General features: G+C 48.5%; 1 protein-coding gene across 1 annotated transcript in view; it reads right to left on the minus strand.

Moving 5' to 3' along the window:
* The window catches only part of CHEK1 (checkpoint kinase 1), a 188,031-nt gene that overhangs the window by 31,040 nt on the left and 141,317 nt on the right, over positions 1-15,674 (minus strand). Inside the window, exon 11 of the mRNA XM_078682330.1 lies at positions 14,137-14,268. Within this exon, the coding sequence (XP_078538456.1) occupies positions 14,137-14,268 (132 nt within the window). The remainder of the gene's footprint in view (positions 1-14,136; positions 14,269-15,674) is intronic.

Below are 15,674 nucleotides of genomic sequence, written 5' to 3' on the forward strand. Positions count from 1 at the left end.
GCGGGAGGGTGCATGTGAATCTATGAAAGACACTAATACTGGATAACTGCAGTTACAGGTAAGTAACGCATTTCTTATCCAGTATTTGGGTGTCTTTCATAGATTCACATGCCTGAATCAGAGTAGCGAGCAATACAATATGCACATTCTGTATGAAGATCAGGTATGAACATGTAGATAATACATATCACATGACTATAAAGCACAAAATGCAATGGCACATAAATACAGTAAGAGAATGTGCATACCCGTAAAGGATGGAGGGATGTAGTAGGGCTCACCTCACTGGAATAGATGGCGAAGCACTGCTCGGCCCACTGCTGCATCCTTCATCAGCTCAGTATCCAGGCAGTAGTGCCTGGTGAAGGTGTGCGAGGACTTCCATGTCACCGCTCTGCAGATGTCCAATATCGGCATTCCAGCGAACAGCGCCGCAGACGTGGACATGGCTCTAGTCGAATGAGCTTTGACTCGTGAGTCTACAGGCCGTCCGGCCTTGTCGTGACAAAAGGTGATCGCAGAAGAGATCCATCTTGAGATGCTCTGCTTTGTCAGGGGCATGCCCAGTCTCGGTCTACTAAAGGCAATAAAGAGCTGGGATGACTTTCGAAAGTGTTGTGTCTTATCGATGTAGAATTTAAGACATCTCTTTAGATCTAGAGAATGTAGAGTTCTTTCAGCTGCCGCGGTAGGATTCGGAAAGAACGATCTAAGCACCACTGGTTCATTAAGATGGAAGTCCGAGGGGACTTTTGGAATGAAGCGAGGGTTAGTCCTCAGAATGACTCTGTCCTCTCTGAATTGAAGAAAAGGATCCTGGATGGATAGAGCCTGCAATTCACTGACCCTTCTGGCAGAGGTTAGTGCCAGGAGGAGGGCCGTTTTCCAAGAGAGGAACTTGATCTCCGCCTTATGGATGGGTTCGAAGGGATGCTTCATTAGTTGATGAAGAACCACATTGAGGTGCCACGATGGAGGAATAGGCCGTGGTAAGGACCTGAATAGACCTTTTAGGAATTGTTTGATGAGCCTGTCCGCCCACAAAGATGGGCCTGCAGCCGTCCTTGTGAACCTTGAAATCGCCGCTAGATGCACTTTGATGGATGTATGCGCAAGGCCTGACTGCGCAAGGTGTAACAGGTATGGTAGCAGCTGCTGTGGAGTGGCATGAAAGGGGTGCAAGCCTTGATCCACACACCAGGAACAGAATCGCTTCCATTTTAGTGAGTAGGTTTTGTTAGTGCTGACCGCTCTAGCTTTCGCAAGGACATCTCTGCAATCCTGCGGGATGTTCAGATGGCTGAATTCGCGGTATTCAGGAGCCAGGCTGATAACTTCAGAGAGCTCAGGTTCGGGTGGAGAACCTGCCCTTGAGACATCGTGATCAGGGCCGGAAACTGCTGCAGGCGAAGAGGGGGCCGGGCAGAGAGGCGATGAAGCTCCGTGAACCAGTGCTGTCTCGGCCAGGACGGAGCAATGAGGATCAGAGTGCAGGGTTCCGATTTCATCTTCCTGAGAACCCTGGGTATCAGTGGGAATGGCGGAAAGGCGTACGCAAAGACGTTGCGCCATGCGATGGAAAATGCATTCCCGAGGGTTCCTGAGTGGTGATGCCTGCTTGCGAAGCTTGGGCATTTGGCGTTCTCTCTGGTGGCAAAGAGGTCTATGTTCGGGGTGCCCCACTCCTGGAAGATATGGTCCACCACCTCCCTGTCCAGTTCCCATTCGTGGGAAGGAGACTTTTCCCTGCTCAGTGCGTCCGCCAAGACGTTGTCCTTGCCGGGGACGTACTCCGCTTTCAACGCTATTCCATGTGCCAGAAGCCAGTTCCAGATTCTTTGCGATTCTCGAGATAACGAGATGGAACGCGCCCCCCCCTGTTTGTTCAGGTAGTGCTTCGTGGTGGTGTTGTCCGTCCTGACGAGCACTGGGGAGTGACGAATGCGTGGAAGAAACGCCTGTAGAGCCAGGAAAACCGCCCGTAACTCCAACAGATTGATATGGAGCCTGGTTTCCTGTGTCGTCCATTTGCCGTTGATCTGGAGTTCCTGGAGGACTGCTCACCAGCCTTCCAGGGACGCATCCGTAGTTATTACGTGTGGCTCTGCTGGGAGCAGGAACGGCAGACCCTTTGACAGATGGTGGAGAGATGTCCACCATTGCAAATGATTGATAATGGGTCGAGTGACTCGTATGCGGTCCTCGAAAGAACCTGTGGCTTGAGTCCATTGCTTTGTCAGTGCCTCCTGAAGTGGACGCATTTTTAGGCGGCAGTGTGGAATGAGCAGTATGCATGAGGACATCATGCCTAGGAGGGACTTGAACGTGCGGACCGGAAGAGTCTTCCGCGAAGCCACTGCCTTGGCCAAGGAGATGAGTTTGATTTTTCTCTCCCGAGAGGGGAAAGCCTTGACACGGTCCGTGTCCAGAGTCGCTCCAAGGAACGTGATGACCTTGGTGGGTTCCAGAGTTGACTTGGCCGTGTTGAGGGTCAGTCCTAGGCGGTGGAAAATATCCAGACAGGCGCTGGAGGACGAGGCTGCGGCGGCCGCCGTCGGTGCCTTCACCAGCCAGTCGTCCAGGTATGGAAACACCTGGTGACCTTGTTGACGAAGAAATGCTGCCACTGGTGATAGGCATTTGGTAAAGATCCTCGGGGCAGATTTGAGGCCAAATGGAAGGACCCGAAATTGGTAGTGCTGTCCTGCCACCGCAAACCTGAGGAACTTCCTGTGCCCTTTGAGAATAGGTATATGATAGTAGGCGTCCTGGAGGTCTAAGGATGTCATGTAGTCCCCTTTCTCCAGCAGACCAAGGATTTCTTGCAGAGTCACCATACGAAACGATTGTTTCTTTAGGAACACGTTGAGTGCCCTGAGATCCAGGATTGGGCGCCATTTCTTTCCTTTTTGGTGGATTAGGAAGAAGTGAGAGTAGAAACCCTGATTCTTGTTGGCCCGTGGAACTCTCTCTATCGCTCCCTTCTGCAGCATGGAAGCTATTTCCTGAAGAAGTAATCGTAGGTGCCTGTGTGATCGCTGGCACGGTGGCGTTGTTGGGGGGATAGAGGTAAATTCTAGGGAATGTCCAAATCGAATGAGTTGGAGTACCCACCGATCCGTTGTTATAGTTTGCCAATTGCGATGGAAGTATTTCCGTTTCCCTCCAAGTCTTAAAGAATGTAGTGGTGGAGGGGCTAGCGAGGGAGACAAGTCATTGTCTGTTGCCAGCAGGTCGTTTTTGGCCTCTTCCTCGGTAATTGGACTTGCCGTAGGAAGACTGTCGTCCTTGTTGAGGTTGTCGCTGTTGAAACTGCGGCTTGGACTGTGAATATGTGTACGAAGACCGATTCTGATAGGAACCTTTGTATGCAGGTTGACCTCTTCCCCGGTTGCCACGAAAGGACTGGGTCCGGAATTGTAAAGTACCCAGAGCCTTGGCAGTATCCGTGTCCTTTTTTATGGTGGTAAGGGCCGCGTCAATCTGTTCCCCAAACAGATGCTGGCCATCGTAAGGCATATCTAATATCCTGGTTTGCACCTCCTGGCGGAAAGTGGTGGCCTTGAGCCAGCCCTGTCGCCTCAGGACTGCAGCCCCTGCCAGTTGCCGGAAACCAGTCATGGCGGCATCAATGGCACAATCGATGAGCTCTGAGGCAGAGGTCTGTCCTTCCAAGAGAAGTGAATGTGCCTCCTCTCTGACATCCTCCGGCAGATTTGAAAGATAGGGTGCAATGTCCGCCCAGAGTTGGCGATTGTAACGGCCCAGGAGGGCTATTGAATTAGCCACTTTGACCGTCATGGCTGAAGTGGTAGTAAAGCGTTTGCCAACGGCATCCAGTTTCCTGCCCTCCTTATCAGGTGGCGTCGATAGAGGCGAGGCTGGATTTCGAGAGTTCTTCTGCGCCGCTTGAGTCACCACGGAATCTGGTTTGGGGTGACCTGTCAGGCATGCCGGTGCCGTGGAGGTGGCCTTGTATTTCTTATCAAGCCTGGGCACCACCACCTGTATAGAAGCAGGCGCTTGCATGATTTGTTTGCCCTGCTTCCAGATGTAGTCAATTATGGGGATTGATCTTGAAGTCTTCCAAGTGGGCTCCTTGAAGTCATAAAGGAAGCATTCCGTTTCCTGAGTTTCCATGGACATATGGAACCTCTTGGCCGCCCGCTCAATGATGTTGTGGAATCCACCGATGTCTGCAGGTGGAGACTCCGAGGTCTGTGGATCCGGAGAGGCTGGAGAATGTGCCACATAATCTTGGTCTGCATCCGGGTCCGACTGGTCGTCATCGACTTCACCTTCCTCCTGTTCCCTCTCCTCATCGTCAGATGAGGGAGCGTCCTGAATCAGAACCTGTGTCTTCTCAATGACCAGGGGAGTTGGTCTATGGCGAGATGAAGGAGCTGGCGCCTGTGCAGCTGGAGGTGCTGACGCAGAATGTTTCTCCGGGAACCTTTCCTTATAATCCTGGATGAGGAATTGTAGGTCCGAGACGATGGATGCGGGGAGACACACCATAGGAGTAACCTGTGTCTGAGGCGGAGGTTGGACCTGTTGTTGTAGAAGGTCTTCCTCCTCTTCCGGCTCCTCGTCTGTGGTTTGGCATTTCAGGACTAGGTCCGATGGACTAGTAGCCTGCGTAAAGGAGTCCTCGTCCGACTCCTGACCTTGTAGTAGACAGGCCGGAGGAAGTTGTTGGATCCTACCGGGCGAGGTCTGCTGCGGTGTAATAGGCCGTTTAGTAATTTTCACAGTGACATGGCTCACTTGCGGTGGAAAGGCATCCATGGCGTGGGAGAGGAGTGCAGACTCCTTCCAGGGTCCTGTCGACGTCTACGTTGAAAGCGACGGTGCCGTGGTAGGTATGTTCGTCGACGGTAATTTAGTCGTCGTCGACGGTGGCTGCGACGACGATGTCTTCTTCGACGTCATTTTCGCCGACGGTAAAGTCCCCACCGTCGACGGTGTACTCGTCGTCGACGGCTTTCCCACCGTCGACGGGATGATCCTCGTCGACGAGGTAGACTTCGTCGACGGCGTTGTTCTCGTCGACGGTGTTGTCGTCGTCGGCGCCTTCGACGAAGGTCTCGTCGTCGACGACATCTTCGTCGTCGATGGAGTGACCGGGATGGTCGACGGCGTAGGTCTACTCGCCGACGATGAAGGCGTCGTCCTTGTCGTCGAGGAGGAAGCCGATGAGGCCGTCGTCGTCGACGTTGAGACGGTTTTCTGTGCTCAATGCACCATCGACGCCGTCGTCGTCGTCGCCGGGACCAGTGGCTGCTTCCCGGGGACAGGCAGGTCCTTGCCAGACACAGATGGCTTGCCCTCTGAGGACTTTTTAGAAGTCTTCATAGGAGGGGTGTCTGTGGGGCTAGGGGAAGAAACCCTTGGCCTCTTCAAGGAAAAATGCGACACTCCAGACACACTCTCACCTTCGGACACCAAGTCATCAGTCTTGGTCTTGAGCCTGTTGAGCCACAACAGAAGTCGACCTTCTCGGTCCTTGAGGGTCTTATTGGAGAAGGTCCGACATATTTTGCAGTCCTTTGCCTGGTGGTGAGGGTAGAGGCAATATAAACATTTATCATGTTTATCCTCAATGTGAAGTCTTTTCTTGCTGCATGAGGAACAAGCCCGGAAAAGACCCTTCTTCTGACTATCAGACATAACTGTAGAGAATAATTAAAGTTGTTTTTGAAGAAAAAGAGAAATTCCTGAGGAGAACTCAGGTGGAGACTCCCTAGCACAACGTGCGGTAGAAAATCTGAGAGACTTGGGCCCCTGGCAGGAAGGTTCTAGAAGGAGGTGGTAGCTGATTGGCTGTTTTACTTTATTTGGTCCTTTTTACAAAAGGACCCAGATAGGCCACCAAGGTGGGATCCTTGGGGCCTGCTCTGTTTGGTCCTTCCTGCAAAAGGACGTGGATAGGCTACTAAGGTGAGACATTTGGGCCTATTCTTTTCTATGTATGTCTTTAGGACATTACTTTTTATATACCGGAGGCTCCCGTCTCGACGACGGGGAATGATTCTGGCATGTGAATCTATGAAAGACACCCAAATACTGGATAAGCTTTATTTCTCCAATGCCACCATAAGGACATCACTTCCAGTGCCTGCACCACCAGACTCTCTGGCGTAGGATGTTGTGTAAGAAAAGGAGGGTCGCTTGGGAGCGGGTGATGGCACTAAGCTACCTGCCTATTGACTGGTGGTCCTGAAGATGGTTTTGCCCAAGTGCCCAAAAGGGTGTCTTTAAGGGCTTCATTAAACAGCAGTAGAGGTTCTGAAAATGCCTAACGAGGCTGAGAATCACTGTCAAAACATTGATCGTCTCCACCATATTGGTATGTTGTGGTCCAGTACTTTTTCCACCCTTCGCATAACGACAGCAGTAGAGACACTTTGCTCAGTGAAAGAGCCAGAAGACAAAATGAGGCCAGTACCTGCAGAGGTATCCAGCCGCTGGCATTTTGGGAGCTCTTCGAAGCAATTATCATATTGGAGGACAGAATTTATTAAAATTGCTATTGTGTGAATCAGTGTTGTAGGCACCTGGACACCTAGTTTGCCACATGCCTATGGCTGCCAGTCCCTGCTTGCTCCAGTGACTCCACAACTGCCTGGGTTTTCCTGCTGGTGTTTTCCCACTCACTGTTCTTTCCACCAGCAGAAGCCCTGCACACCACATGGCCTACTTAATGCAGTCTGCAGTCGACAGCACGGCAGAAGTGCGCTAAAGGTGAGCCAAAGACAAGCCTATCTGCGCTTATCCACACCTGTACCGTGCCCAGCACCACGTACCCGGGCCCTCCCGGAGCTCCAAAAGATACATCATCACTGAGCTCTACATCCTAAACGCCACAACACACACAGCCACTGTGCCGACCCACGCACAATTGTAGGACCTTTTACCTGCACTCACTGCAACTTCACCTGCAACTACACACACACACCAGACCACTGACCAGCCCCACCCCGAATTATGGGACCTCATTGCTACCGTTACACCCGACAAAGTCTTTCTCACCGAGACCTGACTCAACCCCACATCAGCCCCAGGCATTGCCATCACGATCCATGACGGATATAAAATCATTCACTAGGACCGCACCAACAATCAGGGAGGAGAAACAGCCATATCCGCAAAGAGACCATACAGTGTACCACTACTACCACAACCCCCATTGAACATCTCAACTTCAAGCTTCACACGGACGACAAGACAACCATCAGAGGCACCCTAGCTTACTGACCCCCAGACCTGCGCTCCAGCTTCTGCAACACCATCTCAGACTTCATTGCGGCCCTAGCCTTAGAATCCAAGGACTAGATCTTACTCGGAGACCTAAATTTTCACAGACAATCCCAATGACAAAAACGTCGCACACCTCCTCAACAGTATGAGCAGCGTTGGATTGACCCAGATTGTCCACAACCCTACACACATCGCAGGACACACGCTGAACCCAATTTTCACCTCCAGTAACCGGATCAAATGCAGCCATGTCACAGAACCCACATGGACCCATCACTCCATCGTCCACTTCAGCATCTCCAGGCCCGACACCGCCACCTCTAAGGTGACCAACTCCCCAAACCGTAGGTGGAACAAAAACTCAGACAAACTGGGCGAACGCTATGAACATCTCCAATCCTGCTACAGCCACCAACCTCAAACAGGAAATTAAAAACAAACGCCTGGATCACCAATTGAGCAGACAGCTTCTTCCTCACAAAGAGCAGCATCCAGAGAAAATCCTCTAAAAAGGACAGCCAGTATACCCAAGAACTCAGAACAGCGAAACGAGACAGCAAACAGTTGGGGAGAGATGGCGCACCAGCAAGGACACCTCAGATAGGGCTGCCTTCAAGATCTCCCTCAACATCTACCACCGCCTGCTGAGGGTAACAAAGAAGGCTGCCATTAACGAAAGCATCGAAACCAGGGCTAGGAACACCAAGGAACTTTTCAACATAGTTAAGGAATCCTCCAACCCGGCTGCCAGCGAAAACAACATCACACCCTCACAGGGGATGTGCGACAACCTCACCCACTTCTTCCACAAGAAACCAACCATAAACAGTAACTTCGAACAACAACCCTCACTTAAGGACTATCTTGACAGATCTGCCACCACCGTAACCAACACGACCCACACACTGTCCACCTGGAACATCCTCTTCACCCACGACACCACCTCCCCCATGAAATCCATCCTCTCCGGAGCTCCCACAGACCCATGCCCTTCCCACATCTTCAATCTCGGAAACTAAAGGATTGGCAAAGAACTCACCACCCTACTCAACACCTCTATCTCCACCGCAACATTTGCCGACGCCTGAAAACATGCCAAAGTCAGACCACTACTCAAAAAACCCTCCACCGACTATCAAACTCAAAAACTATCGGCCAATCTCCCTGCTCCCATTCCCAGTGAAGATACTAGAAAAGATAATCAAAAATCAACTCAAGACACATCTGGAGCAGAACCAGCTACTCGACGCCTCCCAACCCAGCTTCGGCAGCAATCACAGCACCAAAACAGCCCTGCTAGCAGCCACCAACATCCAAACCCTCCTCGACCAAGGAGAAACAGCAGCTTTGATCCTCTTCCAACTCCTTCAACACCGTATCCCACCACACACTGATCGAAAGACGCAACCACATCAGCATCCAAGGGGACATACTCAGATGGCTCACATCCTTCATCACCGGAAGAACCCAGAGAATCCACCTCCCACCTGTTACCCATGAACCCAAGGCGATCACCTGCTGTGTCCCCCAGGGCGCACCATTCAGCCCCACGCTCTTCAACGCATATATGACCCGATGGCCAACATGGTCAGATCCCACGTTTTCAACATAATTTCCTATGCAGAAGACACCCAACTCATCCTCTCACTCACCGATCACCCCACCACCACCAGAACCAACTTCCACAGATGCATGACAAACGTCACCGAATGGATGCAGCTGAAAACAGACAAGAAGTACTGAACTCTGGCAACAAGCAGCAACACATGGAACAACTCCAGTTGGTCATCAGACCTAGGGCCCGCACCCACGCCCTCCAACCATGCCAGAAACCTCGAAATCATTGACAACAAGCTCACCATGAAATGACAGATTAAAGCTGTCTGCTCCGCCTGCTTTCTCACTCTGCGCATGCTACGTAAGATCTTCAAGTGGCTACCCCTACACATGACACGCATTGTGACACAAACCCTCATCAACAGCCGACTGGACTACGGCAATGCCCTCGACGTAGGAATCGCTGCACACCTTCTAAAGAGACTTCAGACCATACAGAACGCCACAGGTTCACTTGCAGCCTTCCCCGACTAACCCACATCACACCCAACCTCAGGGAACTCCACTGGCTTCATGTACAGAAAAGATGGCAATTCAAGCTGCTGACCCATGCACAAAGATCTACACACAACCAAGGACCAGCCTACATTAACAACTACCTGAACTTCCACCAACCATGGAAAAGACTCCGTTCAGCCTCCGTTTTACTTGTCCATACTCCCCTCATCTACAGAATCAGAAGTGGCGGACCCTCCTCCCACATTGCAGCAAAGACCTGGAACAGCCCCCCATGCACTTTTGCACCATCACCTCACTGCCGGAATTCCGAATGGCCTTTAAGACCAGGCTGTTTGAGTAAGCTTGCAAGCGCCTGGATACCCTATCAGGTGATTAGCCGCGCTTTATAAATCCTGATTGATTGATTGACTGAAAAGACTGTGCAAAGTCTGGAGTGGTAAGGGCACAGAATCAGAAGGATTCCCTGCTGGCTACGCTTCAGTAGTAACAGACTGCAGCCTCAGTCGAGGTGTGGTAGGATCATGCTCGAAGTTTGACAGCATAATGGGTTGCACATCCTCCTCCAGTGTCACTGATGTTGGCACCAGCGTCAACGCATAGGGAACAAGTAGAGTGGATGGAGCCAGCACCAGAGCAGATGTGGAACCTGATGCGGGTTTGAGGGAAACATACAGCGCCAAGAGCAGACGTGCCAGTGGAAGCCCAACTGGAGGCCCCTGTGGATGCTTGGGGCATAAAGCACGCCAGTGGGAACTTTTAAAGTGTAGAAAATAGGCACCATGGCCTCCATCAATACTTATTATTGCTGCAAAGCTGTCGACAGACCCAGAAATTTGGAGTGCATCAGAACTAGACTCTGAATATGCTTAGAATCTGGAGCAACAGCAGGAGGAGGACTCCCTTGCACCTTCTCTTAAGTTCGAGAGTGGCAGCAAGGGACCAATTTCAGATTAGATTTCTTATGCTTCTTTTTGGACTAATATGAAGACTGACTGTGAAGATATGATTAGGGAAAGACTTGGGAGTGGGAACGAGACCTTCCTTTCAAATTCGACTAGTCACAGGAGGGAGTCTTTCAATGTTTGGTGACATACAAATTCACCTTGTGGTCTGGTATGGCCTTTAGATTCATCTGAGCTCAGTCGTCATAGGCCCTTGAATAGTGTTCCGACCCAGGCACTCTAAGCATATTTCATGGGGGTCCATCACAGACATGTGTTTGCAACAGTCCCTACACAGCTTGAAATCTGTTGTTTTAAGGGGTGTCATTTCTTATTGTGCCCTGTGTACACATTTTTTTTAAAGGGTTTATAAAGACCAAGAATCAGATCCCGAACCACTTCTGATGCCAACATCAATAGATGGCGCTTCAATGTGACGTTGCTCATGACGTTCAGAACAGAATGACATCAGCACAGAGCGGTACAGCTTTAAAGGTTCTGCAGTTAAAAGTATCCATCGGAAACTGTTCTATATAAAGGTATAAGAATGTGATGGGGCATTTCCCAGAGCTATCCGGTACTGGTAAACAGAGAAATCATAAGCATGACCAGGATTTATTAAGTATATCATCTAAAGACCAAAAATGTTACTTGCAGGTAGTAGTTTTGCAGCTTGGACAATTTTCTGGATTCAAATGCAGTGCATTATTCCGCCATCTAGTGGTCGAGTCTGGAACTGTCTATTTGTAGTCTCTTCTAACATTTGTTTTGGGGGGGGGTAGAGGGGGAGGGGGAGGTGGAATGGGGCATCCTCGAGACTCTATGTCCCTACTAGTAATACGGCATACGTACACCCTTGACCTCCTGCGACGTAGGTTCTATATTTGATTCTTTTTACCTCTTGGCGATTTTTATTGTGCTTGTTATCTTCCTTGTTTCTGTTGCCTTGAGAATGTCGTTTGAAAACACACCTGGTCTGGTAAAGGTAGGTGGGTCGATATGAATCCGGAAAATTCTTCAAGTTGAAAAACTACTTGCACCAGTAAGTAACCAGTTAGTTTTGCAGTGTGAGTCTTTTCTGATTCACATGCTGTGAATTGATTTTATAGCTGGGTTTCTTGTCAAAGGAGGCTGGGTTCCTCTGAGTATGTTTGCAAATAAGTGTGTTAGCACTCTTTGTCCCACTTAGGCCTTCTTCTTGGCTTGGATGTCCCCATAGTAACGTTTCATGAGTGTGTGTACTGAAGACCAAGTGGCTGCAGTGCAGATATCGTCCAACTACACACTTCCCAAGAAAGCCAGAGTTGCCCCCTTTTTTTTTATTGAGTGCGCTTGTGGTCTTTCTCTGAGTGTTACTCCTACTGTCTTGTGACAAAATTGGATTGCTTGTACAGCCCATCTTGCGATGGTACCTTTTGTGGGAGGAGATCCCTTGCGCATATGGACTAAAGCTATGAAAAATTGCTCTTCTGTGCGGATTGTTTTCGCCTTTCGCAAATAATACACAATCTCCCATCTGGCTGCCAGCGTGGGTATGATCTTCACTCCTGGTGCCTTTGGCTGTTGGAAAAAGGCTGGCAATTGTATGACCTGCTACATTTTTTGTATCAATCTGGGGTTTGTTCCCATTGTCACCTTACCCGTACATATTTGAAGATATGGTTCTTTTGTGTTTAGATCTTGGATCTCAGTCACTTTTCTTAATGAAGTGAGGTCAATCAGAAAGGCAGTTTTTTAGAATTAGAAACGTCAGCTGTTTATTGGCTTAAGCTGTGATTTCATTAGAGTACCACATTAAGATTCTATGTAGGCATGGGTGCTCTTCTTGGAGGAGAAATCTTCTTGGCTCCCTCTAAGAATCTTTTTAGCACCGGTGAGGTAAAGAAGCTTTTCCCTAATACCCCTATTGTGTATGCCACAATGGCCGCTAGGAGGACCTTTAGCGATGGTGTCTGTTCAACAGGTGAGTGTACCATTTGATCATTATGGCATTCTGTGACCAGTCTCTTCGGTCGTTTTCCCTGTTGCACCACTGTATGAACCTTTTAACTTGTTCTTTAATTATTTGCACAGACCCTGCTGGTAGGTTTAGGTGTCCAAACTCTAAGTCTTCAGGAGCCACGCTGACAGACTCAGGGTGGCTGGTTCCAGGTTTCACACTTTTCCCCCTGTATCATCAAGAGGTCTTGATTTGCAGTAAGCTTTATGATTTGTGCCTGTGGCAACTCCAGTAGATCCAAGAACCACCTTTGTCTGGCCCACTGCAGGACTATGAACATTGTCAGATGCTTGTGTTTGCATCTTTATTATCACGTGTGGTATCAACAGTATTGAAGGGCGGAAGTGTATGCAAATCTCCCGGACCATTTTATTGATGGGGCGTTCCCTAGAGATCCTTGGTGGTGAAATCTGGATGTGAAATGTTTGCATTTTTGCATTTTCAGGACTTGCAAACAAGTCCAAGTGTGGCATAGTGGAAGATGTCCTTTATTACTACTTCTTTTAACTCCCACTCTTGTGCGATATTTCCCTGTTTGCTCAATCGGTCTGCTTCTGTGTTGAGCCTTCCTTGTAGGTGTATCACCACTAGTGAAAGCCCTTTCTTGTTCACCCAATTCCACATTTAATTGTGTGATGCTTTCCCCCTTTGCTTGTTGAGTTGGAATATTGACTTTTTAGCTGCTGGCTCCTTGAAGGCCTATTTCCCCAGGTTGCAGACAATGAGCAGCATTGGGAGGAATTGGTTCTTTTCTGGTCAAGTAGTAGAGTCTCCAGCAGGACGCTTGACTCTGTCTGCTATTCCTCCAATTGCACCCCATGGTATGCTGTGATGTAATCTGGGGTGAAAGTCTCAAAGGGTTGGAGACCACTCCCCTCTTCTGGAGAGTCAGCATGCATGTCTTGCCACTCTTCCATCGACTCCCCTGCTACTGAAGGGGCATGTTCGAGGACTGCTCTTCTTTCACCTTGAACTGAAAGAACTCCTCTTCAGTCACTCCCTGAGGTTCTGGTGTGAGTGGTGGTTTCATTTCAGCAACCCCCTGCCCTGATGGTTGCTTCCCTTGCTAAGATTTCAGGAGGATTTTGTACTCCTTTAGAGAGCAGTCAAACTCTTTCTTTTTTCGCAACAAGGCCTCCATTTCGGCTTCCAGGCGACTTCTCTTTTTCTCTACCCTCAAGAGAATTTTATTAATTGAAGGTTGTTTCGCCTCTTTTCTTCGGTGTCGAGCAGTTCTTTCCTTAAGGTGCCTAGTCCCTCCCACACTCTCAATTCTTTTTTAAGGTCAGTTCTGGAGTTCTGCCTCCAGCTTTAACCTTTGACTTGGAAATGTGGGGCTCTTTTGGCTTCAGCTTGCCTTTCTGCATCGAAATTGACTTCGGAGCATTCCCTTGTGCTCCAAGAATCAACTGCAGAAAATCGGAAGATGGTGAGTCCTTTGAAGATTTCCAGGGTGTCAAATGTCATACATGGAGGAACACACAACTAAATAGTCGATGATTCGGTGACCCCACTAAAAAAAAAAACAACTACAAAGCAGTCAACTATGGACTTTACCACTGCATCGTGGAATAATGCACAGGACATGAATCCAGAAAAGATGCACGCTGCAAAACCCAATCATAGTTACATGCTTTTGGAAAGTTTTAGACGTAACTGGAATAAGCAGGGATTTTATTTGACACAGGTACGTGGCCTGTCTTCCAGGATGAAGATAATGCATATCAAAATCCTCTTGGACACTAAAAGATTTGGTTTCTTTAAACTGCAAATGGGATAGTCAACTTACGTCACTCAGCACACTCAGTGCCTTGTTCTAGCCCCAAGATATCTACATGCTGATATGAAGATATCAAGTACCTGGTTGGTGCAGCTTCTCTTCCAAGTGTATCCCATTTTTTCACAGACATCCTTCAGGGTACTGTATGATTGGTCACCATCCAGCTTCGTAAAGAATCGGGTAAGCCTTTTCACCAAACGGTGCCATGGATTCTGAAACAGAAAAAAAAGTTTAAAACCTACAAAAACATACACACCTCACCAAAGCCATGTCAGGTATTCAAACAGTAATAGCTCACATGTTTAAAGAATTTTACTATACAAAAATTCAACAGTCTTCTCCGCCACAGTACACAGGAAAAAGTTACTTCCCTTCAACTACATCTCTCTAGCATTGCATTCTTGTTTATTCAGAAACTCCTGCAAATCATCGGTTGCTGGAATAGTTCTTTGCTCGCTCTCTCTGTCAAACCTCTTTTTTACAGGTGGGGACTCTTCTTATCATGTGGCCTAACTGCTAGAGCAGTCGACCTCGAAGCTGGGGAACTGGGTTTAAGTCTTGGCAGGAATGCTCAACATCCAGTGGTTCTGGGCATATCACTTAATCGCCTCGTGGCAAAATGAATGTGTACGTCTGTACCGCAACTGGTGCTCATGTAAAGCGCTCTGATACCTTTGGGGCGAGTTTGCGCTATATAAAAGTACCAAAAACATTAAAAATATATATATAGGGGCTTTTGTGATGAACGTAAATAGCTGCAACATATATCATCTCAACAGATCAGAAATCGAATAGGAATCCTACACGCTAAAATGACACGATTTTTAGCGTTCAACATCACAGACCTATGGTAGGTATAAAGAATACGGGGAAAGGAGGCTGTACAAGACAATTACATCATGCCTTTTTGGATAAACAGTGTTGCTCCTCTGAAATATTTCAAGGATGCAAAAACTTATGGATCTCTTGGACTATCTGGGAGCCCAGACCTGAACCGGAGAGAACCTGGATTCCATCTCAACTTGTTGTTAACGTCTCATCTAGATATACTCAAAGGGGAGGGTTTTCAGTAGATAGGAAGTAGTGGCGCTCTGCTATATTTGCATATGTGTGAAATAAATTCCAATTAATATGGTGCTAACCAGGTAGGGGAAACCCCTGTAACCCCTAGGTGAGTGTAGGAACACCTACACCAAAATTGTACTCTTTAGTCCTGGGCACACATATAGCTGTGTGTTTAGAGAACAATCGTGTTATGGAAGTCCATACTCAAATTCTGACATTACCTTCTGGGAACTTGAATTTCCAGTGACTGGAGAAATCAACCTGCATGAGGGGCAATTTTAAACTAGGATACTATTCCAAGAAGTCCTTGAAACCTGCATGTGAGGGTTTAACACCAATCCCTAATATGATGAAAACCCATTCCTGGTCGGCAGGCTGACAACAGGTTATGCTCACTGAGAAAACCAGAGGTGACCTTGATGGACGTAGGTACATGCAATTCTGAATTTCAACAATTTGGCACCAGCACTTATTGTTCCACATCATACTTTGACCAATAAAAAGAAAGAGATAAACACAAAAGGGTAAAAGAAGGAGGAAGAGAAAGGCGGAA

The sequence above is a fragment of the Lissotriton helveticus genome, chromosome 3_1 (genome assembly GCF_964261635.1).
Source record: "Lissotriton helveticus chromosome 3_1, aLisHel1.1, whole genome shotgun sequence".
In the NCBI taxonomy this organism is placed as follows: domain Eukaryota; kingdom Metazoa; phylum Chordata; class Amphibia; order Caudata; family Salamandridae; genus Lissotriton; species Lissotriton helveticus.